At 40.9% G+C, this 27,382-nt stretch overlaps 1 protein-coding gene across 1 annotated transcript in view; it reads left to right on the top strand.

Moving 5' to 3' along the window:
* Positions 1-7,573: 7,573 nt before the first annotated feature.
* The window catches only part of LOC307270321 (NLR family CARD domain-containing protein 3-like), a gene marked incomplete at its 3' end in the record, with an annotated part of 29,672 nt that continues 9,863 nt past the window's right edge, over positions 7,574-27,382 (top strand). Inside the window, exons 1-8 of the mRNA XM_080054210.1 lie at positions 7,574-7,625; positions 8,155-8,432; positions 9,656-11,435; positions 11,539-11,709; positions 17,885-17,924; positions 18,423-18,550; positions 21,417-21,590; positions 27,114-27,287. Coding sequence (XP_079910336.1) covers positions 8,321-8,432; positions 9,656-11,435; positions 11,539-11,709; positions 17,885-17,924; positions 18,423-18,550; positions 21,417-21,590; positions 27,114-27,287 — 2,579 coding nt within the window. The 5' untranslated portion in view covers positions 7,574-7,625; positions 8,155-8,320. The remainder of the gene's footprint in view (positions 7,626-8,154; positions 8,433-9,655; positions 11,436-11,538; positions 11,710-17,884; positions 17,925-18,422; positions 18,551-21,416; positions 21,591-27,113; positions 27,288-27,382) is intronic.

The following is a 27,382-nucleotide window of genomic DNA, read 5'->3' as shown; positions in this document are numbered from 1 at the left end:
TTAAGAGAAAAACAAATGTTGGGGCTCTGTTTAGTAACTGGAAAAAAAATCAAATTGTCTAAATAATTTAAATGTTTTGAGCCAAATTAGAATTTATGAGTTTTAAGTTTTCGGTTATCAAACATAACAAGAAAAAAATCAGTATCCTATCCTTAAAAACCAAAAAGGAGACCCTTATATATGAGACCCTTTCTAAGGGAAAATAATAATTATTCAAAAAAAATCAGTTATTATGCACTAAATTAAACGTACTTATGGATATTATAATTATTTTCTACAAAGTCTGCTAGGAAATAAAACCCCAAATTCCACACACTGCAGGTTTTAAATGGGAATTCGGAAATTAACTGTAAATGGGAAAATGGCCTGTTGTTATATTCATAAATTACTAAACAAACCTTTGACTTTCTCTGAACAATGAAACTATAATAATAAGTGTTGACGCTATCAGTTGTTTTCTGTTGGAAGGATCTAGCTACTGGCTTACGTGTGTTTGTGTGTGTGTTTGTGTGTGTGTCTTTGTGTGTGTGTGTTTGTGTCTTTGTGTGTGTGCTAACGGTCGCTCGACTCGGCGGAAGCATACGCTTACTGCTAGGCGGCGGAAGGATAGCCTACATTGCTTAGTACTGTGGACCTATTACCTCCTATCGCCGTGGGGATGGATCAGTTGGACAGTTATCAACGGACGACTCGCGGAGTTTATTCGGTCTGTCACTGACGTCACTGGAGCGGAGCAGAGTGAATTCAACAGGTAAATAAAGTCTGTTTTAATCAGTGTTTGTGGTGTAAATATTCAGGGTTTGAGGTTAGCTTTAGCACCTGCCACCAGCCAAATGCACCGGAACTCTGTCACCCGCATTATACTGACTCGGCTTTGACAGTCGACGTGACAATCAGCTGCAGCACATTAGCTAGCTAGCTAGTTTAGCTAAACAATTAGTTAGCATTAAGTCCCGTGTGGTAATTCAATACGTTTTCTTAGCTAGACATGACATAGATAGCATTATGGTCCTGTATGGTCATTCTACGTGTGTTTTCTTAGCTAACATTAGTTCAAGTTCACTAATAAGCTAAGTAGCAAGCTAAGCTAGCGGCACCGTGAGGTTGGGTGTCTGCGCTCCTCATAGGAAAACAATGTCTCTGCACTTACCGTTTTTACCTGCTTAGGGGCATTTTAAATTGGTTTGAAATGTAACACCATTTCTGCCGGTATTATCAGTGTTTTCTACATGTATTTGCGATGGTAAATTGACCCACCTAGTGTGATTTCATCCTGTTTCTTTTACCTTACTTTTTATAGATGTTTCTACATTTCTAGTTTCGTTTTCTTTCTTTTTTTACACAACAATCAGTTTTCAAAGTTTTTTTTTTTTTTAATGCATTATTTAAAAAAACATTTTTTTTTAAACAAAGGCATGTCCATTCATAATGTTACCTATATGGTTAAGGACGGGCTGTTTGAGCACTTTTCCAGTGGGCTACTTTAGTTCATTTATTGAGATCCACTTGTTTGTGGCGGTAAAGTGAACTTCAGCGTTGGTATCCGCGAGCAGCTATTGAAGCAGCAAGCTGAGAGCGTTGGACTGACTTACCCACAGCGTAGCAAGTCTCACATTCCCTGCAGCCAGTGAGAGGAAGCGGAGGGCACAACTGTGTGATTGACAGTCACACCGATGGAGGAGGTAAGTTTTGTTAAATTTATTTAAGTTTAGCAAATAAAAGGATTCAGAAAAGTTACAGTTGAGCTTCTTGTCTTGTTCATATGGAACATGTACAGAAACGTCCTTTGGATTTTTGATGCAAAATCCGACCCTGTATTTTCAAATAGAAAGATATGTACTAGTAGCCTGGAAATCCAGACCCTGATATCTAGACTGATAGAGGGTCTGGCCACGATCAATAGTAATTTCCAACTCAAGGGGCGGCTCCTACTCGTGCCTTTCAAATGCCACTGCACGCAGTTGGATAGCACTACAACCAATCAGAGCGATACACAAGGTGACGTATTAAGCCTGTTCGTTTAGCGAACAGCTGTTAAACTGTTAAATTAAACGTTTGCCGTGGTCGGTCGGCAAAACAGAACATTCCACTTACTTGCTAATGAAAGATTTGAGTGCCGTCTTCCAAATCGTTAAGGGTCGAGGCCAAAGTAGTCTCAAACTCACACAACATATCCGCAGCCATCTTTGATGTTTACTATCACGGCTTCGACGTTGCATGCACGTCACTGTCGTCATCCGGTTACGTCCTCCCCAGAGCACCATATAAAGGGCTCTGGCCCGCCCACCTTGGGGCGGCAGTGGCGAAGTGGTAGGGAGTCCACCTCTGGTGTGCAGGGTTGGTGGTTCGATCCCCCATCTCCCCGCCACATGTCAAAGTGTGACACTGAACCCCGAATTGCTCCCGATAGTTAGCTTAGTTAACTTAGCACCCTAGTGCTAAGCCTACCCTGCGTGGTAGCTGCTGCTATCGGTTTATGAATGTGTGTGTGACTGGGTGAATGTGTACAAAACAATGTAAAGCGCTTTGGGTCTGTGAAAAACGGAGATAAAGCGCTATATAAGTCCATTTACCATTAGATAGAACTAATTGAAACGTGAGCCCAGATTTCTGGTCTTTTTGAAAAAGCTTCAACGGAGAGTGTCCAGACCAACAGGCGCAGCAAATTTAATTTGCCAGCGCCTAGTGGCAGGTCTGGGAATGCCAGGCTAATGTACTAGATGTTTTAGGACATTTTTCAGGTTAGATTGCTACCCATTCACCCATACGCGATATATAATGTACATTGTCTTGTAAATGTTACATATTGCACTTTAAAAGTAACAAGTTCAGAACGTGAACGGTTAACAAATGTTTATAAGAAGTGAATTCCCTTCCTTGGCATTTTATTCATTTATTCAATCTATTAAAAAAACCTTTGGACACTGGAATACTTAAGAGGTATTGCAGTTACTTTAGAGTTAACACTTTACAAACTTTACTGTACAGATTTTTCAGTCGTTTTAATGACTCAAAGAATGTAATTATAATGCCGCTGTCGCTGCAGTATGCTACCAGTCATACCTTTGGAGACATTGAAGTGTCTTTTATAAGTGGTTGGAATGTTTCTATTCTCTTGTATGTGTGTGTTTCTGTGTGTGTTGTCTATTTGTCCTATTGTATGTCTTTTAAATGGACCTTGAGTTTGATAATAAAAGTTGTTGATGATGACTATATGAAACTTCCACAGGTTAACTGTTTGGGTGTTTTGCCCCTGAAGAGTGCCACTATGGATTCATCACAGATACCGACTCCTCAGCTGATAACACAGCAGGTGAGTTTTCAGTCAGTTTACTCAGTATACTGGTTTTGATACACACATTTACTCTGCTGTGGAGACAACTAAGTAACTCACACACATAACTGACTTAGATTATTGTCAATAAATTAATCCTTTTTGCTTTAATTTCCTTCAGCATTGTTATTTTTAGTCATGGGCTGAAATGGCCTACTAACAACCTCCCTCCTACATTCTCAAAAATGAATAGAATTAGATCAGATGTTGATGGTCTTTATTCCCATATAAAATCCATTTTCATCGCGTGTTTTCATTTGACTTTCTTCTAATCGCCTGTCAGTTTACCGTATTTTCTGCACTATAAGGCGCACCTTCAATGAATGGCCAATTTTAGAACTGTTTTCATACATAGGGCGAACCGGATTATAAGGCGCATAGAATAGAAGATACTGCAGTCAAACGTTTGACTGGGGTTGCGTGGAGGGAGCAGTGCTAAAGGGAATGTCAACAAAACAGCCCGAGGGGTTAGCAGCCGAACTGCCCCGCTAGCTCGGTTGCTAACCCCGTGAGCCTGTCAAGCGCTGCCTGCCTGGGTAACGCTGGCTCGACTGCTCTGTCAGCGGGGATGTATGATCCTCTGCCCATGGTGCAAACACCAACAGGTCTGTTAACGATGGGTTTCAGAGTCCGAAATGAACTTTGATTATCACACAGGCTAGAAAAGCCTGGTGCGGTCGGGCGGAAATAGTGTGACGGAAGCGCAGCGGGGCTAGGAACTAGGAAGCGCTTAGTGTTTCTGCTTCAAAATAAGTGTACTGACTACTAGGGATCGACCGATATGGTTTTTTCAGGGCCGATACCGATTATCGGTAGTCAAGGGGGCCGATAACCGATATTTGGAGCCGATATTAATTTGCAGAAAAAGGGAAAATATTAGCGTAAATTTTGAATAATACAAACTAGTGTACATTTCACTTGGTCTCATTTCACGTTGTTTTTTTTAAAAACCTCCACGCCGCACTTTGCTGTGTAGTACTAGCTGCCATCGCAAATCAAAAGTGAAACTTACATGTTACATGGCGTAATGCCCGGTGGTCCCAACATTTATCACTGGTGATACATGCTTATTAGCGCTACTTGGAAGACACCATTTAATTCTTACTGCACCCCATTATGTATTAAGGATATTTATGGGGGAAAAAGGCACGTATGTGCTTTATATATATGCTTCATATTTACACTTAACCTTGGTAATTTCGCCAGAACTTCAGAAAGTAGTAGCTACGATCGAATCATGATAGTGAACAGAACTGAAAGAAAAACTCAATGAAGAAAAAAAAAGAAAAAAAAAATGGCCGATGCCGATATGCGTCAAAATGCTGAATATCGGCGCCGATAATCTGCCCGACCGATAATCGGCCGATCCCTACTGACTACGGTAGCCGTAATGCTGCAGGCGGTGCGGCTTTGTAGTTCACCAGTCGTACTGAAACATTCTATTATTAAATAGTTTTTATTGGTTTTTCATACTGAAACATTTTGACAGAGCGCCTTGAGCGCCGTGTACAACCAGTGTGGATCAACCAATTAACCAATTGATCCATATATAAGGCGCTCCGGATTATAAGGCGCACTGTCGTTTTTTGAGAAAATTAAAGGCTTTTAAGTCCGCCTTATATGTTTAACACTTTATGACTCCCAAAACTAAGAAGTGTTTTAAGCAATAAAAAGCTTAGTCAATTTGGCTTTTTGTGTCATATCAATAAATAATTGTGAGATAATAAAAGCCCTACTAACGTCCTACACATACTAAAAGCCCTACTAACGTCCTACTCATACTAAAAGCCCTACTAACGTCCTACTCATACTAAAAGCCCTACTAATGTCCTACTCATACTAAAAGCCCTACAAATGTCCTACACATACTAAAAGCCCTACTAACGTCCTACTCATACTAAAAGCCCTACTAATGTCCTACACATACTAAAAGCCCTACTAATGTCCTACACATACTAAAAGCCCTACTAACGTCCTACTCATACTAAAAGCCCTACTAACGTCCTACTCATACTAAAAGCCCTACTAATGTCCTACACATACTAAAAGCCCTACTAACGTCCTACTCATACTAAAAGCCCTACTAACGTCCTACTCATACTAAAAGCCCTACTAATGTCCTACACATACTAAAAGCCCTACTAATGTCCTACACATACTAAAAGCCCTACTAACGTCCTACTCATACTAAAAGCCCTACTAATGTCCTACACATACTAAAAGCCCTACTAACGTCCTACACATACTAAAAGCCCTACTAACGTCCTACACATACTAAAAGCCCTACTAACGTCCTACACATACTAAAAGCCCTACTAACGTCCTACTCATACTAAAAGCCCTACTAATGTCCTACTCATACTAAAAGCCCTACTAATGTCCTACACATACTAAAAGCCCTACTAATGTCCTACACATACTAAAAGCCAAACTAACGTCCTACTCATACTAAAAGCCCTACTAACGTCCTACTCATACTAAAAGCCCTACTAATGTCCTACACATACTAAAAGCCAAACTAACGTCCTACTCATACTGCCTGTCTTCAGTCATAACTATATTCCCATGGGTGAGTGTTTGATGACTCATGCTTGAAAGCATAAAAGATCTTAATTATTTTAATTGTGTCAACTGATATTCCATTGCCAACTCCCATCCTAACTAGACAAACTGGTGTGTGTGTGTGTGTTTACAGGTGTGTGTGTGTGTTTACAGGTGTGTGTGTGTTTACAGGTGTGTGTGTGTTTACAGGTGTGTGTGTGTGTGTGTGTTTACAGGTGTGTGTGTGTGTGTGTGTGTGTGTGTGTGTGTGTGTGTGTGTGTGTGTGTGTGTTACAGGTGTGTGTGTGTGTGTGTGTGTGTGTGTTTACAGGTGTGTGTGTGTTTACAGGTGTGTGTGTGTTTACAGGTGTGTGTGTGTTGTCATTGCCGTTGCTGGTATCGACTGTTGTGACGCAGTTTATTTTCTACTCTAAAGCTGCAGCTGAAGGTAAGAGATCAACTCTGCTCTCATTGTTAATAATAGTAATAATAATAATGATCATATTGTATTATATTTTATTATCTCTATTGTAAATCTAGATCCAGTAGAAACAGAAAACATGTCAAAGGTGTCCAAACTCATAACTCAGTTTCACAGGAAACTAGAGACAAAGGAGGTCACACAGCCGTTAACAAAGATCCTCCATGTTGTGCTAATATTATATTATTATTGTTAGTACTAGTTACATATGAGTGTGTTGATGCAGTAATCTACTCTGACAGTGTGCTGTTAGTACGGTGACTGCAGTAAAGGAGCTGAGCACTTCAGCAGGAAACTTTGGACTTGTTTGTACTTGTTGTATTGTCACTTTGTAGATTAAAGTAACAGCAGTGAATGAAACGCTTCATATGAAGTCTTTACCTTCTGCTGTCTCATGGAAGGACATTTTGTTCTTAATACTTGTAGTAAAACTTTGCATTTCCCCGTGTAACAGCAGTAGTAGTGAGTACTTGTTGTGTACAGATCTGCTGTACTTCTTGTTCTGTTTCTGGCTTTAATCTGGCGCCATCTTCTGGACGTTTGAAATTATACAAATAATTGTATTGTCTCACAGGAAGAAAATACTTGTTTTAACTACTAACGTTCTGCTGAATAGCTTAATCTGTAATAACACTTAATTATTAGGTGATTTATAATTTGTTTTAATGTAAAAGTTTTAATAATCTGAATGTGAAAAGTCACTAAAGCTGTCAGATAAATAAACAGATTACCACAGGATTGACCAATGAAATGCAGCTGCAGCTCACACACACACAACACACACACAACACACACACAACACACACACAACACACACACACACACAACACACACACACACACACACACACACACACACACACACACACACACACACACACAAAGAACACATAGAAACACATTCACAAAGAACAGATTAAAACAATGTGATGTAAATGTCTTCAGTTCACTGCAGCTTCATGGCTCCATCTAGTGGCCGGATAGCAGAAGTACAGCAGCTGATAGCAGCTTCCTCTGCCTCACTCTGTCTGACTGCATTCACCTGTAAATGATCGGTTATTATTTCATTTGGCTAACTTTCATTTCCCTGGGATGTTTTTTTATTTATTTTTTCTTCTGTTGATGTTGATGTGTTTTTTATTTTGTTCAGTTGATGTGTTTTGTCTACAGGTGAAAGTGTGTGTGTGAGCTGATGTGAGTTGAGCAGCATGGATCAGAGTGAGGACAGAGAGGAGGGAGGGGAACATGGCGGCCAGACCAAAGCTCAGAGGTGACATGAGAATCTCTAACTGTCCATGACTCTACTCATTGCACCATCATTATTCACACTTAAAGCTGTGTGTGTGTGTGTGTGTGTGTGTGTGTGTGTGTGTGTGTGTGTGTGTGCGCGCGCGCGCGTGTGTGTGTGTGTGTGTGTGTGTGTGTGTGTGTGTGTGTGTGTGTGTGTGTGTGTGTGTGTGTGTGTGTGTGTGTGTGTGTGTGTGTGTGTGTGTGTGTGTGTGTGTGTGTGTGTGTGTGTGTGTGTGTGTGTGTGTGTGTGTGTGTGTGTGTGTGTGTGTGTGTGTGTGTGTGTGTGTGTGTGTGTGTGTGTGTGTGTGTGTGTGTGTGTGTGTGTGTGTGTGTGTGTGTGTGTGTGTGTGTTCAACAGACCAGACTCACCTGGACCCAGGTGTGTTTCCATTAATCCTTGTGTCACCTTAACTTTTACTCCACCTCTTTACCCTGATTTTCTTTTTTAATCTAATACAGAAGTAGTATGTTTTTTCATAAGTGATTTTCTTTTTGTGTGTTTTTCTCAGATTTAGGCAGACGGAAACAAAAGAGGTCCTCTTGGGAACTTTGGAGGATTTAAAAGCCAAGGAATTTAAGAAATTCAAGTGGTATCTGTCAGGTAACCTTTGCAATGTCCAAGCAATCCCCAAGAGTCTACTGGAAAAAGCAAACCGGTGTGACACTGTGGATCGAATGGTGGAGTTCTACGTTAGAGAAAGTATTCCAGTGACCAGGATGGTTTTGGTCAAGATGAAGAAACATGATCTTATAAAGAAGTTATCAAACACCATGTCAGACCCTACAGGTAAGTCTTATTGTAACACTAACATAGACATTTTACAGTACAAAATAAAGATACTGAATTTGCTTTTATTTTAACAAGAAAGTGTTTTTTTTTAAATATGTTTTTATAAATGTGTTCACTAAAGCTATGTCTCATCACTCACTCATCGTCTTTGTATTAAACTAGTTCTACAGAAAATGTCTCTCCTGACTGTTGAGTGGAGAACTGATGTCTATTAGGAAAAAAATACAGTTTACTGTAAAACATTTCTGGAGTTTAAGTTTTAACAATATCTTTTAATGAAGTGAATTAATTAATAATTTAACCTACTTTTCACACTGAATCAGTTTGTCAGAGCAGCTAGACAGTGCCGTTGGCAGTAGGGGTGTGAACGGTTACAAAAAATTGTAAACGGTTACACGACCCCTTTTTTTTCGTGTACACGGTTAACCGTGACGTCATTGTCCTCGTGCCCCCGCCGTCTTGTAGGCGCGCGCGCGCACACACACACACACACACATACGCGTTCGTTCGCCTGTAAACACACAATTGACATGAACTACGCTCGTTTACACACCTCTTATAATAGGTCCATGGTACACACACACACACGTTCGCCGTCATAATCGCGCTTCATTCATTTCCTGATTAATATAGCCTATCGCTTTCTACATGTCCACGTTAAATGCATGTTGAACAGGTGTTATAAAGTTCGGGCTACTTACGAGCGTAGTTCACGTCAACCGGGTAACTTTAATCTTTAGGTTATCTTTCATCACTCTTCCATGGCTGTGAGTCGAGTCCCAGCATGGCGACTCCCCGTGTGTGTGTGTGTGTGTGTGTGTGTGCGCCGATTCACACACTCACTCACACACACTCGCCGAGGGACAGACAGATTCTCGGCAGACTAGCTTTTATCCTCCCCAATTAGTTTATTAGTGATGTAAAATCAATAAACGCGTGTCTCCAGAACATATTTAAAAACTTTAAAATTCAAAAAAAAAAACAAAAAAAAAACGGTTTTCGTTTATTGATTTTTCCTAAACGGTTATGATTTACTAAACGGTTACACGTGTACACGTGTACACGTGCACACCCCTAGTTGGCAGTCATGCAACACTATTCAGTTCACAAGTCTCATCTTTATTTAGAGAAATAGAGGAATAATCTGTTGATCAACAGATTATCTCTCCATTTTTTCACATTTCTCATTTATTTATTCATTCATTCATTCATTCATTCAGGGTCTATAGACGAAGTTTGCCAAAGTAAACTCAAGTCCAACCTGCAGAAGAAGTTCCGGGTTGTGTTTGAGGGAATCGCTAAAGCAGGAAACCAAACCCTTCTGAATCAGATCTACACAGAGCTCTACATCACAGAGGGAGGGACTGGAGAGGTCAATAAGGAACATGAGGTCAGACAGATTGAAACAGCATCCAGGAAACCACATAGACCAGAAACAACCATCAGACAAGAAGACATCTTTAAAGACCAACCTGGAAGAGATGAACCAAGCAGAACAGTGATGACAAAGGGAGTGGCTGGCATTGGGAAAACAGTCTTAACACAGAAGTTCACTCTGGACTGGGCTGAAGACAAAACCAACCAGGACATACAGTTCATATTTCCATTCACTTTCAGAGAGCTGAATGTGCTGAAAGAGAAAAAGTTCAGCTTGGTGGAACTTGTTCATCTCTTCTTCACTGAAACCAAAGCAGCAGGAATCTGCAACTTTGAAGAGTTCCAGGTTTTGTTCATCTTTGACGGTCTGGATGAGTGTCGACTTCCTCTTGACTTCAACAACAACGAGATCCTGACTGATGTGACAGAGTCCACCTCAGTGGATGTGCTGCTGACAAACCTCATCAGGAGGAAACTGCTTCCCTCTGCTCGCCTCTGGATAACCACACGACCTGCAGCAGCCAATCAGATCCCTCCTGACTGTGTTGGCATGGTGACAGAGGTCAGGGGGTTCAATGACCCACAGAAGGAAGAGTACTTCAGGAAGAGATTCAGAGATAAGGAGCAAGCCAGCAGAATCATCTCCCACATCAAGACATCACGAAGCCTCCACATCATGTGCCACATCCCAATCTTCTGCTGGATCACTGCTACAGTTCTGGAGGATGTGTCGAAGACCGGAGAGGGAGGAGAGCTGCCCAAGACCCTGACTGAGATGTACATCCACTTCCTGGTGGTTCAGGCCAAACTGAACACCAAGTATGATGGAAGATCGGCGACAGATCCACACTGGAGTCCAGAGAGCAGGAAGATGATTGAGTCTCTGGGGAAATTGGCTTTTGAGCAGCTGCAGAAAGGAAAACTGATCTTCTATGAATCAGACCTGACAGAGTGCGGCATCGATATCACAGCAGCCTCAGTGGTCTCAGGAGTGTTCACACAGATCTTTAAAGAGGAGAGGGGACTGTACCAGGACAAGGTGTTCTGCTTCGTCCATCTGAGCGTTCAGGAGTTTCTGGCTGCTCTTCATGTCCATCTGACGTTCATCAACTCTGGAGTCAATCTGATGTCAGAAGAACAAGCAGCCTCCCATAGATCTGCAGAGACACAGTTCTACCAGAGTGCTGTGGAAAAGGCCTTACAGAGTCCAAACGGACACCTGGACTTGTTCCTCCGCTTCCTCCTGGGTCTTTCACTGCCGACCAATCAGAATCTCCTCAGAGGTCTGCTGACACAGACAGGAAGTAGCTCACAGACCAATCAGGTAGCGATTAGGTTCATCAAGAAGAAGATCGAGGAGACTCCCTCTGCAGAGAAAAGCATCAATCTGTTCCACTGTCTGAACGAACTGAATGATCATTCTCTAGTGATGGATATCCAATGGTACCTGAGATCAGGACGTCTCTCCACAGACAAACTTTCTCCTGCTCAGTGGTCAGCTCTGGCTTTCATCTTACTGTCATCAGGAGAAGATCTGGACGTGTTTCACCTGAAGAAATACTCTGCTTCAGAGGAGGTTCTTCTGAGGCTGATGCCAGTGGTCAAAGCCTCCAACAAAGCTCTGTGCGTAGGATTCATTCACCAATAATTTATCGCTATCTTACAACTGAGCGAAAACAAACAAAAAAAGTACTCTATTTTTCTTATTTTTCTGTTCCCTCTCCAGGCTGAGTGGCTGTAACCTCTCAGAGAGAAGCTGTGAAGCTCTGGCCTCAGTTCTCAGCTCCTCCTCTAGTCTGAGAGAGCTGGACCTGAGGAACAACAACCTGCAGGATTCAGGAGTGAAGCATCTGTCTGTTGGACTGAAGAGTCCACACTGTAAACTGGAAACTCTCAGGTCAGGATTCATCTTATTATATAGCCCAACATTCAGCATAAGAGATTGTTTTATTAAGAGACTCTTTCCTTAAGTAATTTTCAGTTTAATTGAAAATCAAATATTTTTAAAAATATATTTAACAAGATGTAAAACACAAGTAATAATCACCTTAAGATCATACAGTGGAGGATTCAATTGTGTCCAACTCTGTTAACCCCGACCTAAGTAATATGTAATGGCCAACATAAAGTAGCTAATCATTAAACAGAGAAAAAAGAAAAACAATTAAAAATATGGCCTCTCAGTCCGGGTAGATATTAAAGGTCCCATATTATGCAACATTTTTTCAATGTTTTTTAACAGGGCTCCAGAGTGCGCCTAATTTGGGCACGTGCGCCCAAAAATCTGGTGAGTGCACCTGAAATTTTTCACCTCATATTGGCCCTCATTTATCAATTTTGCGTGGAAACTGGTGCAGATTCTGGCGCAAATACCTCCCTACGCCAGGTGTCGCGTGGTATTTATCAAACAGTCGTATCTCGCCAATCTCAGCGTACGCCAGGCCATTATTGATAAATGCGGCGGCTGAAAACGATCGTACCACGCCCCTATATTTTCTCAGTTTAGAGGCCTCGCCCAGAGGTTTTACGACATGGATATGCGAATTACGGCACAGAAGAGGAATTTATCTGAAGTAGAAATTGACAGAATAACAGCGAAAGTAGAAAAAAAAGAGTTTCATTTCGGAGCATTACAAGCGGCATCAAAGAACAACAGAAGGCAGCAGTTAGGAAGGAAATAACTGCTGCAGTCAACAGCGTTGGTGTTGACAAAACGATCTCCAGCTGAGGATTTTGCATTTTAGGTTTACATCAGTAGGCTACTATCGCTCAAATGCTATAAAACAGCATATACAATTATATGTCGCCATTTCTTTACATAGATGAAGAAAAGTGGTCTGACTCAAACATTCCGTGTTGCTGTTCTGAAATGGAACCAACTGAGGGTGCGGGCATAATATAGCCTAAGTGGTAGAGGAGAAAAAGACGCACCAACTGTCCGATAGCCTAATGGTCCCCATGAAATAAATACAGGTCTGCAGAGATTTGAATGATTAGAATGTATTGGCCCTTTTAGATAGCACTATTCAAAAGGGTTGTAAAAACTAAAAATAACACATTTTGCGTTTTACTGTATGACAGTACGAGTGGTCAGCCCGGCGGTCAGCTGCACAAGCCGACCCGGCAACGATCAGCTGTGAGAGCGCCCACTGTCCTGCTCCACCAGCAGGTCGGAAAAACGTGCCGGTTAACGGTGGAAATAAATTGCTCGCTTAAGCGATCAATAACACATTAAAAGAGGAACTAACATCTAAAAAGTGCGTCAAATAAATAAAATGTTAAGCTGAATGTTGTGCCGTGTATTTTTTATCATAAAGAGCAGTGTAGGCCTACTACATATTTAATACTGTGGCTAACATTTTGAATGAATGCAGCCCCCGTGCCTCAGTGTCCCCCCAGCTGCTCCAGACGGAGATAACTGCCCTTACGCAGTCCCATGCAGCGCTCCTAAGTGGCCGGTGTGCACTATTGAATCAGTGCTCCTACTCAGTTGCGCACCATAAGCTGCTCATTTTTAAGTGATTAATATCTTTATTTCGGTCTGAGCAAACACTGCATTTGTATTATCTTCTTATAATTGTCCAACAAAGTCATCGGCTACCCGGCACAGCCTGCACTGCGAGTCCATGCTGTTTACAAAATTGCGTACACGAGCTGAGAGCTGGCGTGGGATTTGAGCGTATCCTACGCTCACGTCCATATTGATAAATGCCGAGATTTGCGTGGAAATGTACGTACACCCATTTTTCTGGTCTACGCAAGATTGATAAATGAGGGCCACTATGTGCACTGACATGCTTATGCTTTATGTCCCACAAGCCCGGTCTGAGCTGGGAAAGACAGCTTTTAGCTTCAGTGCCCCTGACTCCTGGAACAACTTACAGCAACAAATTAAACTAAATAACTTCATATCCTTTAACCAATTTAAACAAACTATCTTAAATCTGCCAAACTCTACCTGTAACTGTTTTAATTAGGCTATATTGTACTTTCACCCATTTCATTTTAATTGCTGCCACTCTTCACCACTGTGTAAATGTTTCAATTGTTTTTCTCTTCACCTGTTGTTGTGTATTTGATGTATTTGCATTGAATATTGTTTTTGTATTGTTGTTTTTCCTTTGAATTTGTTTGAACTCGACCCAATTGTAAATGAGGGTCACCCCTCAACTGGTCTCTCGAGGATAAATAAAAGTTAAATAAATAAATAAAAAACATAAATGTAATATTGGATGTTGTGCTGCACGATTCATCTAATCACGATGTGAGCTAGTGCAATTACATTCCGCACAAATGGCTGCGATTGCGATTTAATGTAGGATAAATGTACGCGTGTGTGTCTAAACGTTCCAACCGCTCCTCTCGTCTTTTTGGTAGCGCCTCTCGGCAAACAAACAAACATGGACGCCGACGCGCATCAGCATCCACGCTGAACTGTGACGGAAATCAAAGCCAACGTCTGCTATATGGGGAGTTTTAGGATTCAGTACAGTGAAGTTGAACAAATGGAACTGCTGTCTAAAACTTGGAAAGTTATAGTCGCTATATGTCGTGTGGCGACCGGTGGCAACTCGCCCAGTCTATCAATTCAGTGCGGAGAAAAGTCGGATGCATGAGAGTGAAGGGCCACGCAAGTTTCAGTAAGTTGATAGAGACTATTGTCTTGAGGAATGCCTTTATTTTCATGGGGAAATTATTATTTTTTAATTAAGCATTTTATTATTTTGAAAACAGTGTAGGTGACGGGTGTGCACGAGTACACGTGTACTCGTTTGGTAAATCATAAACGTTTAGGAAAAAATCAATAAATGAAATTTTTTATTTATTTATTTTTTTTACTTTGGAAAATGATGATTATTTCCAGGAGGGGAGGGTGATTTACTGTAGGCTGCTAAAGCAGATAACACAACACATTATTCGGTTTGGTTACAATATTTATTCATGTAAATATTTAACTGCACGCTCCAACTTAAGTGTCATCTCCGTCTCAAACAGCTAGTCCGATCAGCTGTTCGGCTCGCGAGCCCAACGGCCCCGACAGCGGGAGTCAGTCTAATGACAGATGATCAGATAAGTCAAAAAGCAAAATCATGAAATTACTGCCTCTCTCTCTCTCTGTCTGTCTCTGTCTGTCTGCTTGTCTTTCTTACTGCACACTGTCACTCCAGCAGCATCAGCAAAAAAAGTGACGTTGACCCCCCCCCCCCCCATATTACGGTTAAATGTCTACAGGCTGCAAAAATTGCAGGCTGTAACCGTTTTGAATTTTTTTTAAACGTTCACACCCCTAGTGTACCCTGCTAGCCTAGTAGGCCTACAAGCTTTATTTTTTATATTTTCAATTCTTAATATTCTTAATATGTGTTTGTTTTAAATTGAGATCAGGTTTCAAAACTATCAATATTCTCAAATTTTCCTTGAAAACCAAGACTCATAATACCATTTATTTATTATATTGCATCGCAAATTGCAATATTGGCCACTATAATCGCAATTGCAGAATTTCTCCAAAACGTGCAGCACTAATTAGGTGCACCCAAAATATATGCTGGTGCACCTAGATGAAAAAGTTAGGCGCACCGGTGCACCCAATGAAAAAGTTAGTCTGGAGCCCTGTTTAACATAAATATGGGTCCACGGTGTGCCTAGAGACTGCCAAAGTATCAAAAAAAGAAAAACTCTCTCCTTTTCTCACTCTTCCCCTTTCTGAAAACCTCCACCCATGTTAGAGAGAAATAAGCACCTCGCTGTCATTGCTGCCGCGGCATCAGACGCTTTTAAAAACGCCAGGCTCACCGGTGGGGTCCTCCGGCAAGGAGGCGGTTGAGAGGGTGGTTGCCGCGGGGGTGTGAAAAAGTCTCATATTAGTTTGAGAACAACTTTAGAAGTGCATAGACCTTTTTCCTCTAAAATCCTTCTTGTTGTGACGTTTCAGGCTCAAAATAACATGAGGCTTCAGCAATCTGTCCACCACTGTTCATACACTCACACAGAACTGGATAGCTTTGTCTTTGACATTTCATTTTATTTTAGATAGAAAATAACCCACAAAATAAAAACCATATTACAAAACAAGTGACATAACATTAAAAAATTAATACAATATTACGATTTGCACAAAAAAATGCAGAAGTTAACATTTAAAATTATAATCTATTACAAGTATAGTTTAAATAAATCATAACTTTGCATTGAATATAATTCCACACAAAAGCTATATTACAAAATTAAATGACAGAGACTGTACTACTATTTAACTTGATTCCAACAGAGAGCTATCTACATTTAGATGTTAAGACCTCATCTTCATATCTCAACAAGCTCACCTCACCTTGCTACAGCCTGACTACTTGCCTTTGGGTCTATTGGTGAAGCCTTTATTCCTCATGCTGCATCACTGGGCTGTGCTAAGGTGGAGAAGATGTCTGCAGGACAGGTGGCTCAAAGTATTTCAAATGAAAACCTGAAGAGAGAAGAGAAGTATACAGGTTGTTACATTATTTATATTAATACATGGTGAAAAGCTTTAAAATGGAAATTAGATAAGATTAAACTCTTGTCATTAAAATGAAATGCAGTTTAGCATCCAACCAGAGTGAAGAGAAGCAGTAACTAATGGAAAGCTATAGGTAAGGTACAATCAAATGGAACAGTTTGCTCCTGCTTTTTATTAAATCAGGATCAAGCCTTCTGATGATATCTCATGGCTTTATGTATAGCACTTTGATTTACCTTGTGTTGAAAAGTGCCTCACAAATAAACTTGACTTGCCTCAGGTATGCAATATTAACAGCTATTATAGCCTACTGTGCACTTTTAACACTGATGTAAACTAACACAATAAACCCAAGGTTGACAACCATTAATTATAGTGGAAAAGGAATAGCTTTCTAATAACCATTACAAGCAGTGCAAACTTTGGCAAGTTATGATAGGGGATGTAGGCTACCCGAAAAATCTTTCTAAATGTATCTGATGAATTTAAAGCCACTACGAGTAACATGGCACGTTGGCGTCCCCTTTGGACAAAAGCGGTAGTATTTTTACGACGCCCGCTGTCGCAAAGCGCGTGCCAGGCGCGTGAGTGTGAACTGAGAAGGGAGCAATATAGTGCATGTCCGTGTGTTGAAAGTGTGAGGACTCTTTTCGGCTCCGTGAGAGTGGTTTTGACACTGCATCAACTAATGCCAGTCAGTACACACCTGATTGCAATGAGTTGAGCAGTGTCACCTAACTACTCTCTCTCACGGAGCTGAAAGATTACGTGTCCGACCGTGTCCGACTCCTCACAGAAAGCGAATGAACGAGAGACGGCAGTTAGTATGGATCACGATGAGGTAATGTGTTTATGTTGTTGTAAATAATGACTATTTCAGGTCATGGTTATCTGATGATGGTGAAGCAACGCAAACTTTGTGTTAGTACCAACCGCTCATTCATTTAGGAGTAAACACTGCAGTCTAGTTTCACTCTCGTGAAATTGTATACACGTTGCTTGGCAACGCCCTCGTCCCCCGTAGCCTATATCACTCTCCCTTTTAGCTTTTCTTCATTGTATTCTCTTTTTTTTCTTTGATGGTTCAGCCCCGTTATCAGTCATTATGACGACAAATAACTGTATCAAACAAGGCTCCCGCTCCCCTTCCCTCACCTGGAGGGATAGGCTTCTCAAATCACGTTGCTGCGCCACACTGAAATCTGCGACCAATACGGATATGTGACCATAGAGCATGCACGAGCGAACCGAAAATCGGACTGGGTGTGCGACCAGACCAAAAGGAGTAATAGAAACTATTTAAAAACGTCTTTCTTTGCACTGATGGTCTCGTTTGCTGTTAAAGGTCATTTATGATTATCAGAGGAAACATGAGGCTGTTTAAAAGATATTTAAATGTTACTCGTAGTCGCTTTAAGCTGGGAGTAACATTACCCATCTTCCAAAAGTAAGCTAGCAAGTTAACACACTGCTCCTACAACGGCTAAAACAATTCAGCACACTATTCATTCATCACATTAACGTCACTGTAGGCCTACCTCTGTTTTTGTCACGTTTTTCCTCTTTTCCTTTTCAGTCTTCCCTTGGCACCAGAGAGCTTTTGTCTTTTTGACATGGTGTTCTTTCCTTCCGGTTCCGACCGGTGAAGTTACCGTTCAGATACCTGGCTGATCGCCAGAAATCTGGAAGAGTCTATCGGAGGGGGGGCGCTTAATTTTTATAGTTTGTCTATCCTCAGTAGTTGTCATATTTTAAGCTTAACTCATATTTTGAAATTATAGTATTAACAGTATTAGTAAAAAAAAACAATTAAAATAAAGTTTTGGTAGCCAATTCTTTTTCTTTCTTTTTTTTTTTTGTAGCGATTTTCTTTGTTCATATTTTCATTTCTCTTGTACAAAATTTAGTCTGCAGTCAGAAAAGAAACAAAGTAGTTAGTGTTCGGTTTCTTTTCATTCCAGATTGTTTTAACAAATGATGTCTGATCATTGATATTTATCCCTCAGAACACACACACGCACATACACACACTCTATCTCTAAACTTACATAAATTATTCTTTATTCAGATTGGGTCACTGCAATTTGTCAGAGATCAGCTGTGGTTCTCTGGCCTCAACTCTGACGTCCAACCCCTCCCATCTCAGAGAGCTGGATCTGGAGGGAAACGACCTGCAGGATTCAGGAGTGGAGCTGTTGTGTGGTTTTCTGGAGAGTCCACTCTGTAGACTGGAGACTCTGGGGTCAGTTCCCTGACTCTGTTACTATTGTAGATCTTATATATTTAATACTTATTCATATACTTTTGTATCATACAGTACAAGCTTGCAAACCAATAAAACATGAAAAAGCTATCATATATTAGAAAACAACATTTAATTTTAGCTCGGTCAACATTATCAACAGGTGTACACAGAAAATATGATAAACTTGAGCTAATTTTCTCAACCATCTAACTGACATCTCCATTCTTTCTCCTCCAAGACATCGATGTTATCTGCTGCTGCTGATTTATTTGTATTTTCGCTTATTGCCGCACCCATGATACTGTTAATCATTAGGAACTGTTTTCGTTCAGCGACCAGTTTGTCCAGTGTGCATCCACAGTGTCCACAGAGGCATCAGGCTGTCTGTGTCGTGCTCCTCCGCGGCTTGTAGTTAAAAATATTAATAAAAGAAAGTGGGGTGGACACAAACAGGATTTTGGGGGGGACATGTTGCCCCTGTCCCCTGTGGAAATGACGTCCCTTTGTAGATCATATACATTTAATTAACAATTGAAATACTTGAAATATGAGTTATTCAAAACATGATGACATTTTTTTTTTTTTTTTTTTTGTAAAATGAAACTAGGCTGTATCCACAATCTGTTCTGTAAACACTTTGGACACTAATATGTTGTAACAATTAAATAAAGATTCTGGATTCATCCAGCATCTAGATTTTTGGTATTTAAATAAATGCAAATATACCCATAATTAGTTTGATATTGCCAAATTTGCATATTTATTCAAAGTTTCTGAAAAAAATGATGCATCAAAAGAAATTATGGCTTTAATGTCAGTAATCAACTGGCAAAGTTTCATTTCCGATTTGCTATTCCCGCCCCCTGTAGCTTTCCTGTAGGAAGTTGATCAGGTTGTGATCCTTGAAGGTCCTAGATATACAGTATCTCATAAAAGTGAGCACACCCCTCACATTTCTTCAAATATTTCATTATATCTTTCCATGGGACAACACTGAATAAATGACACTTTGATATAATGTAAAGTAGTCAGTGTACAGCTTGTATAACAGTGTAAATTTACTGTCCCCTCAAAATAACTCGACACACAGCCATTAATGTCTAAACTGCAGGCAACAAAAGTGAGTACACCCCTAAGTGAAAATGTCCAAATTGGGCCCAAAGCGTCAATAGTTTGTGTTGCCACTGTTATTTTCCAGCACTGCCTTAACCCTTTTGGGTATGGAGATCACCAGAGCTTCACAGGTTGCCACTGGAATCCTCTTACACCCATTCATGACGACATCAAGGAGCTGGTGGATATTAGAGACCTTGCGCTCCTCCACCTTCCGTTTGAGGATGCCCCAAAGATGCTCAATAGGGTTTAGGTCTGGAGACATGCTTGGCCAGGCCATAACCTTTACCCTCAGCTTCTTTAGCAAGCCAGTGGTCGTTCGGAGGTGTGTTTGGGGTCGTTATCATGTTGCAATACTTCCCTGCGTCCCAGTTTACGAAGGTTGAGTGCACATGCTCAGCGTCATATCCAGAGGTTGGCTTTGCAAAATAGACCTATGAATACTGCCAGCATTGCTGCAGGGCTTGAAGGGGTGGGGGGGTCAACCTGTCAGTGCTCAGACCATACGCCACACTCTGCATCATACTGGTCTGCATGGCTGTCATCCCAGAAGAACGCCTATTCTAAAGATGATGCACAAGAAACCCCACAAAAAGTTTGCTGAAGACAAGCAGACTACGGACATGGATGACTGTAACCATGTCCTGTGGTCTGATGAGACCAAGATAAACTTATTTGGTTCAGATGGTGTTAAGAGTGTGGAGCGGCAACCAGGTGAGGAGTACAAAGAAAAGTGTGTCTTGCCTATAGTCAAGCATGGTGGTTGGAGTGTCATGGTCTGGGGCTGCATGAGTGCTGCCAGCACTGGGGAACTACAGTTCATTGAATGCTAACATGTACTGTGACATACTGAAGCAGAGCATGATCCCCTCCTTTCGGAAACTGGGCCGCAGGGCAGTACTGCAACATGATAACGACCCCAAACACACCTCCAAGACGACCACTGGCTTGCTAAAGAAGCTGAGGGTAAAGGTTATGGACTGGCCAAGCATGTCTCCAGACCCAAACCCTATCGAGCATCTTTGGGGCTTCTTAAAATGGGAGATGGAGGAGCGCAAGAACTCTAATATCCAACAGCTCTGTGATGTCGTTATGAATGAGTGAAAGAGGATTCCAGTGGCAACCTGTGAAGCTCTGGTGAACTCCATGCCCAAGAGGGTGAAGGCAGTGCTGGAAAATAATGGTGGCAACACAAAATATTGACACTTTGGGCCCAATTTGGACATTTTCGCTTAGGGGTGTACTCACTTTTGTTGCCAGCACTTTAGACATTAATGGCTGTGTGTCGAGTTATTTTGAGGGGACAGTAAATTTACACTGTTATACAAGCTGTACACTGACTACTTTACATTGTATCAAAGTTTCATTTCTTCAGTGTTGTCCCATGAAAAGATATAATGAAATATTTGAAGAAATGTGAGGGGTGTACTCACTTTTGTGAGATACTGTAATTTCTGGTAAACAACCTTTTAAAGCATTCCATGTCTCTGAAACCACTTTGCTCCCTGGGAAGAATGTAAGAACATAACTAACAACCATAAGTTAGATTTTCTTTGTTCATATTTTCATTTCTCTTGTACAAGTCTAGTCTTCAGTCACAAAAAACACTGAAGTAGTTAGTGTTCGGTTTCTTTTCATTCCAGATTGTTTTAACAAATGATGTCTGATCATTGATATTTATCCCTCAGAACACACACACGCACATACACACACTCTATCTCTAAACTTACATTAATTATTCTTTATTCAGATTGGGTCGCTGCAGTTTGTCAGAGATCAGCTGTGCTTCTCTGGCCTCAGTTCTGAAGTCCAACCCCTCCCATCTCAGAGAGCTGGATCTGAGCTTCAACAAGCTGCAGGATTCAGGAGTGGAGCAGCTGTGTGGTTTTCTGGAGAGTCCACACTGTAGACTGGAGACTCTGAGGTCAGTTCCCTGACTGTTACTATAATAGATCTTATATATTTAATTAACAATTAAACATAATTTATGTACACACATCACAACTGTTGTGCCTACAGCTAAGCTTCATATCAATGAGACAGCATCATGCCAAAAACAAAATGAATCAGTTTAGACGTGAGAAAAAGAAGTGTTGATGCTCACAAAGCAGGAGATGCATATACAAAGTTATCACAGTGTTTCCAAGTGTCTAGAACTGGAGTGAGAAGTATCATCAAGAAATTCAAAGATAGCCAGACAGTACAGAACAAGCCTGGCAGAGGTAGGAAGCCAAAGATTTCAAAGACTCTGGAAAGAAAACTAGTCAGAGATGTGTCTAAAGACCCCAAACAACTGCCAAGACACTAGTGAGTGATTAAGCCACTTCGGGAACTGTAGTCTCAAAAAAGACAATTAGAACCCTGCACAGGAATAGACTGCAGAAGAGACACATTGAAGCCAGACTGAAGTATGCTAAGGTCAACCTGGAGACCTAATTTCGGTACTCCTCCGTAGGGGTACCAGCCGCCTGAAAGGGTGCCGAAAAGGTGGAGCTACACACTGCCGTCATTGATTGGTCGAAAGAATCATTTCCGCCGTGTGTATTCACCTCGGCAATAGTGAAGAGAGTCTTGTATTTTGGCGAAAAATGTGAGCGCAGCACTGTTTATTGTGTGGTGTTTTTCCTCGTCATTAAATTAATCAGTTGGGATAAGGAGACTTCCGGTTATGGCAGCCACGTAGGAAGACGTGTTTCACAGTGCTCTGCTTATGCTACTATAATTTCTACTGAAAACTCTCATTTGCAACAAAATGTTATCAAACGGTGTTGGAGTGGATTCTGCAATGCCGAGGGATGGCAAAAACAAGGGCCAAGCGTCTCCTACACAGCCGAAGTTAACAGACTACCGTGTTCGTAGCTAACGAAGACAACATGGCGGCGGCAGCGGAGGAGTCCAGCGGAGAAGGTGAACTTGTGGGAGAAAGTGAAGGCGCAGTACTGACTGCTTTCAGCTCTATGAAAAAGGAGTTTTCGTCAAAATTTGATGCAGTTTTGAAGGCGATAGAAAATATGAGGAAGGAGATCAGTGACTGCACCGAACGGGTGTCGCAGACTGAGCTGCGTATATCAAGTGCTGAGGACGACGTCGTTGACTTGCAAGCTAAAGTACACACACTGGAGTCACAAAATAAAACGCTGGAGGACAAGCTCTTGGATTTGGAGACGAGGTCTCGACTAAACAACCTGCGACTAGTTAACCTACCGGAGGGGGCTGAAGGACGGGATGCGTGCCCCTTTTTTGGAAAAATGGATACCGGAGGTGCTTGGGGATGCGGCTCTACAGTCATCAGTGGTCATTGAGAGTCGGACCGGCGAGGGACGCCAAGATGCCGCCGAGAACACTGATCATGAAGTTCCTCAGCTACAAGGGCAAACAGGCAGTTGTTGCTGCTGCACGGGCTAAAAAAGACATTCGGTACAAGGACCAGCAACTACGGTTTTACCCGGACTTGGCTACGGGAATACACCAACTGAGGAAAAAATTCGACCCGGTCCGACAGGAGCTGCGCAATCTAGGGATCCGACATGGAGTGATTCATCCTGCGAAGATGCTGGTCACACATAAAGATCGAACCTACACGTTCAACACCCCTGCCGAGGTACAAGAGTTCATAAAGAAGATTCAGATGGACAATGGTGGGGGCTAAACACAACGTGTAGTGTGGCCGACATGCATACACATGCAAAAAATACTCATTATACACATTGAGCTCATATATCTGTTATGCGTAGGCGGTAACTTAGGCCTATGCATTGGAAAAATATAAAAGAAGATGTTGTATAAATTAGGCTAATTAAACTGCTAAAGTTACTAATTAGAGCAAGCCTATTTCACACGTTGCAGATGAGTGTTTATTGAGGTCAAAATATATATAAGCAGAGATGGTTTGGTAAGTGAAAAGTAAAACAGTGGTCTGACCGATCCTCACTTGGTGTGGAGTGGTCGTCAGCGATAGCAGAAGTCAGAATGTGTTGGGGGGAGGGGGGCTTCCACGAAAGTGGGTTAAGGGGAATTGTTCATGTTCAGTGTGTTGGATGTGGGTTCTAACGTCCAGGTTTGTTATGCTTCTCTGTACATTCTTTTTATATTGCAAGCTAATCTGTTTTTCTTTTTTTTGTAAATGTCTCAAGGAGTAAAACTTAATTTTGTGAAAAAGTGAAACAAGTCATGAATAGATTAAAGGATATAGACTCCAAAGTTGTATTTCTACAAGAAACCCATCTTCTAGAGGAGGACAATAAAAAAATAAGGTGGCCAGGCAGCGTATTCACAGCTTCATACTCATCCCAGGCCAGAGGAGTTATGATTCTTATTCATACAGGGCTCAACAATAAGGATTGCCCGACGTCCCGGGGCAAGTAAAATGCCATGTCGGGCCAGTAACTATGACAACTGGCATGCCCGACCGGGCAACCGGGAGGTTCCGCTGAAATTCTTGAATAATAAAAAAAAATCATATTTCTTATTTATTTTTTTTATCGCCAAATACACGTAATCTATCTATGGTCTATTTTCATATTTAACTGGTGCTAATTATTACATTAACGCTAATTTTTGTGCGCGTAGTGTCTGCTACGTTGCATCTCTCCTCTCCTCTCTGCTCCGTTTTGTGAAGGGGGGGCGGGGCTCCACTGCCGATACACACACACGCAGACTCGGCACAACACCGGTGAGCACACACACCCAGAGAGGTAGAGAAGAGAACTACACGCAGTAGGTTGATGTGACAGAAAGTCCAAAAGCCAACGAGTAAATTATAAATGGAGTGAAGTCGACCCCGACCGTCTGAAAAGCAGCGAAAATATCCGCGTTTTTTAAATGCATTATGCACCCAACGTGAATCTAGTAGTAGCGAGGATGCTAACGTTAGCTCTGCTGCTAGTAGCCTACTAGCAGTTAATGTGCAGTTCAACACAAACATCAGCAACAGTTATCAGAGGAACATCTCTACAGCCTGCATAGATCTCAATAAATGGCCCAGAGGTGTCTGACTTCACATACCATGAGGCAGTGGAAGCTTAAAAGTAAGCTACTGGAAAAGTGTTCAAAACAGCCTGGCCAGAGCCAAATTTTGAGATTTTGAATCAAATCACTCATACACACATTAAATTAATAGCCTACAGTGAAAAAAAAAACTTTAAAACAGATTGTTGTAGGCCTAAAAAAATGTTTGCAGAAAGAAGTTTTAAAGAATTGCTGTTGTAAAAGGAATAAAGTAAAACAAATAAAAATAAGTGCTGTTAAAGTTCTTTACATGATTTTTGTTTGCATAAAACATGTCTCGTTTGCAGTTATTGTAGGTTTAGAAACAAAAAAAATTACAAATGTTCCAACTCAAATAATATTTGAATTATAGCCTCCACTTTCAGTATGACCCTTAACTCATCTATAATACTGTCCATGATGTGTTTATACATTGTCAATAAAGAGCAAATATAACAATTATTTGAACACGACTAATAGAAAAAAAAATTGTATAGGGGCCAGTAAAAATTGACTTCGGGAAAGTAGAATTCAGATCCACTTGCCCGACCGGGCAAGTGAAAAAAAACCTTAGCGTTGAGCCCTGTCATAATACTGTCCCATTTCAAGTGAAGTTTTTTATTAAAAATAGAGAGGGAAGATATTTGATAGTCCATGGCTCTTTGTTATCAGTAAATCTAAATTTAGTAAATCTGTATGGCCCTAACATTGATGATCCTACATTTTTTGTAGATCTGTTCCTTTCTATCGCATCATTTGCGGGACAACACATAATAGCAGGAGACTTTAACTGCACATTAAACCCCAATGTGGATAGATCCACAGGAGTAGATCAATCACACAACAGGTGTAGAATAGTTATAAACCATTGTATTAAAGAATGTAATCTGCTAGATACAATCATATGAAAAAGTTTGGGAACCCCTCTCAGCCGGCATTATAATTGACTCTGCTTTCACAAAAAAAATATAAAAGTGGTATGTCTTTAATTTACCAGGAACAGCTAAGTACTGGGATGTTTTCCAAACAAAGATTTTTTGAAAAGCAGTATTTGGTTGTATGAAATAAAATAAAATGTGAAAAACTGGCTGTGCAAAAATATGGGTACCCTTGTGGTTTTGTTGATTTTAATGCCTGTAACAGCATGTAAAACTGATGAATTTAAACACAAAGTTGGTTGGATTATGTTGTTAAGCCTTGAACCTCATAGAAATGTCTGTTTAATCATGAGAAAATGTATTTTAGGTGCCTAAATGCAAGTTGCACTTCTCTTTGACTCTCTGCTGAAGTGAGACAGCATGGGATCATCAAAACTGCTCCCAAAAGATCTTAAAAACAAAGATTATTCATTATCATGGTTTAGGGGAAGGCTACAAGAAGCTTTCCCAAAGGTTTCAATTGTCAATTTCTACTGTAAGGAACGTTGTCAGGGAATGGAAGGACGCAGGCACAGTTGCAGTTAAAGACATTTTTTTTTTGACGACGGCGATTATCGGGCTGGTGTGTCCTGGCCTTTACAGAATATTGTCCCATTCGTGCCGCAGAGATCTGCAAAATGAGACCTGTAAAATGAGACCTGTAAAATGAATTCTGTAACTTAAGGTCAGTGTTGCCACAGTTACTTTGAAAAAGTAATCCGATTACTGATTACTAGTTACTCCTTAAAATAGTAACTTAGTTACTATACAGTTACTTTGAAAAAGTAATCCGATTACTGATTAGTAGTTACTCCTTAAAATAGTAACTTAGTTACTTTACTGATTACTTGATCTTAAAAAGTAACTGAATTAGATTACAAGTTACTTTAAACGTTACTTTACAGGTTTTGAAACCCATATATCTCAATTTAAAACATGCATTAAGAATCATTGAAAAATATACAAAATAAATGTTGTAGGCTAGTAGCCTATAGGCATACTGTTTTCAAAATAATAAAAATTATGGTTCAATATTATGAATATATGGTTCAAAATATTATGGTATTATGGTTCAAAATCTTCCATAGATGGCCCTTCAAAAACATGTGGTCACATTTCCAATTTATTTTATGGTTTTCTAGAAACAAGGGGTGGCACTACTTCCCCACTGGCACAACTCACCCCACTCTCCCTTACTACAGTTTTGTTAAATTGCTCCAAAAGAGGGCGCCAAAACACAAAAAGTATATATCTCCTTATCCACTTGAGCCTATTTCTCTGCGATTGTTTTGCTTTTTGGTTTATAACTCCCAAACTGAACATCCCACATTCAAAAACATTATATCCTCGGCTTCTGTAAAGTGAGCGGCCAGAACCGTGGTGGACGACGCTCGGGTCCCAAGTTGTTGGAGGCTTGGCCCCCGTTCATAACGGCTTGCAGTTCTCATTTCAGTTTGTTTCAACAAATAAAGTCTGATCATTGAAATTGCTCCTTCAGAACACACACACAGTCTCTAAACTTACATAATTCATTCTTTATTCAGATTGAGGGACTGCAGTTTGTCAGAGATCAGCTGTGCTTCTCTGGCCTCAGCCCTGAAGTCCAACCCCTCCCATCTCAGAGAGCTGCAGCTGGGTGACAACAAGCTGCAGGATTCAGTGGTGAAGCTGCTGTGTGGTTTTCTGGAGAGTGAAGACTGTAGACTGGAGACTTTGAGGTCAGTTCACTGACTCTGTTACTGTTGTAGATCTTATATATTTTATGAACAATTAAACCCAATGTACAGCTCTGGAAAAAATTAACCAGTCTGTA

The sequence above is a fragment of the Ammodytes marinus genome, assembly GCF_949987685.1.
Source record: "Ammodytes marinus genome assembly, contig: scaffold_50, whole genome shotgun sequence".
Classification (NCBI taxonomy): Eukaryota; Metazoa; Chordata; class Actinopteri; order Uranoscopiformes; family Ammodytidae; genus Ammodytes; species Ammodytes marinus.
The sequence above is the reverse complement of the archived record's forward strand: the minus strand, read 5'-3'. Positions and strand labels throughout refer to the sequence as shown.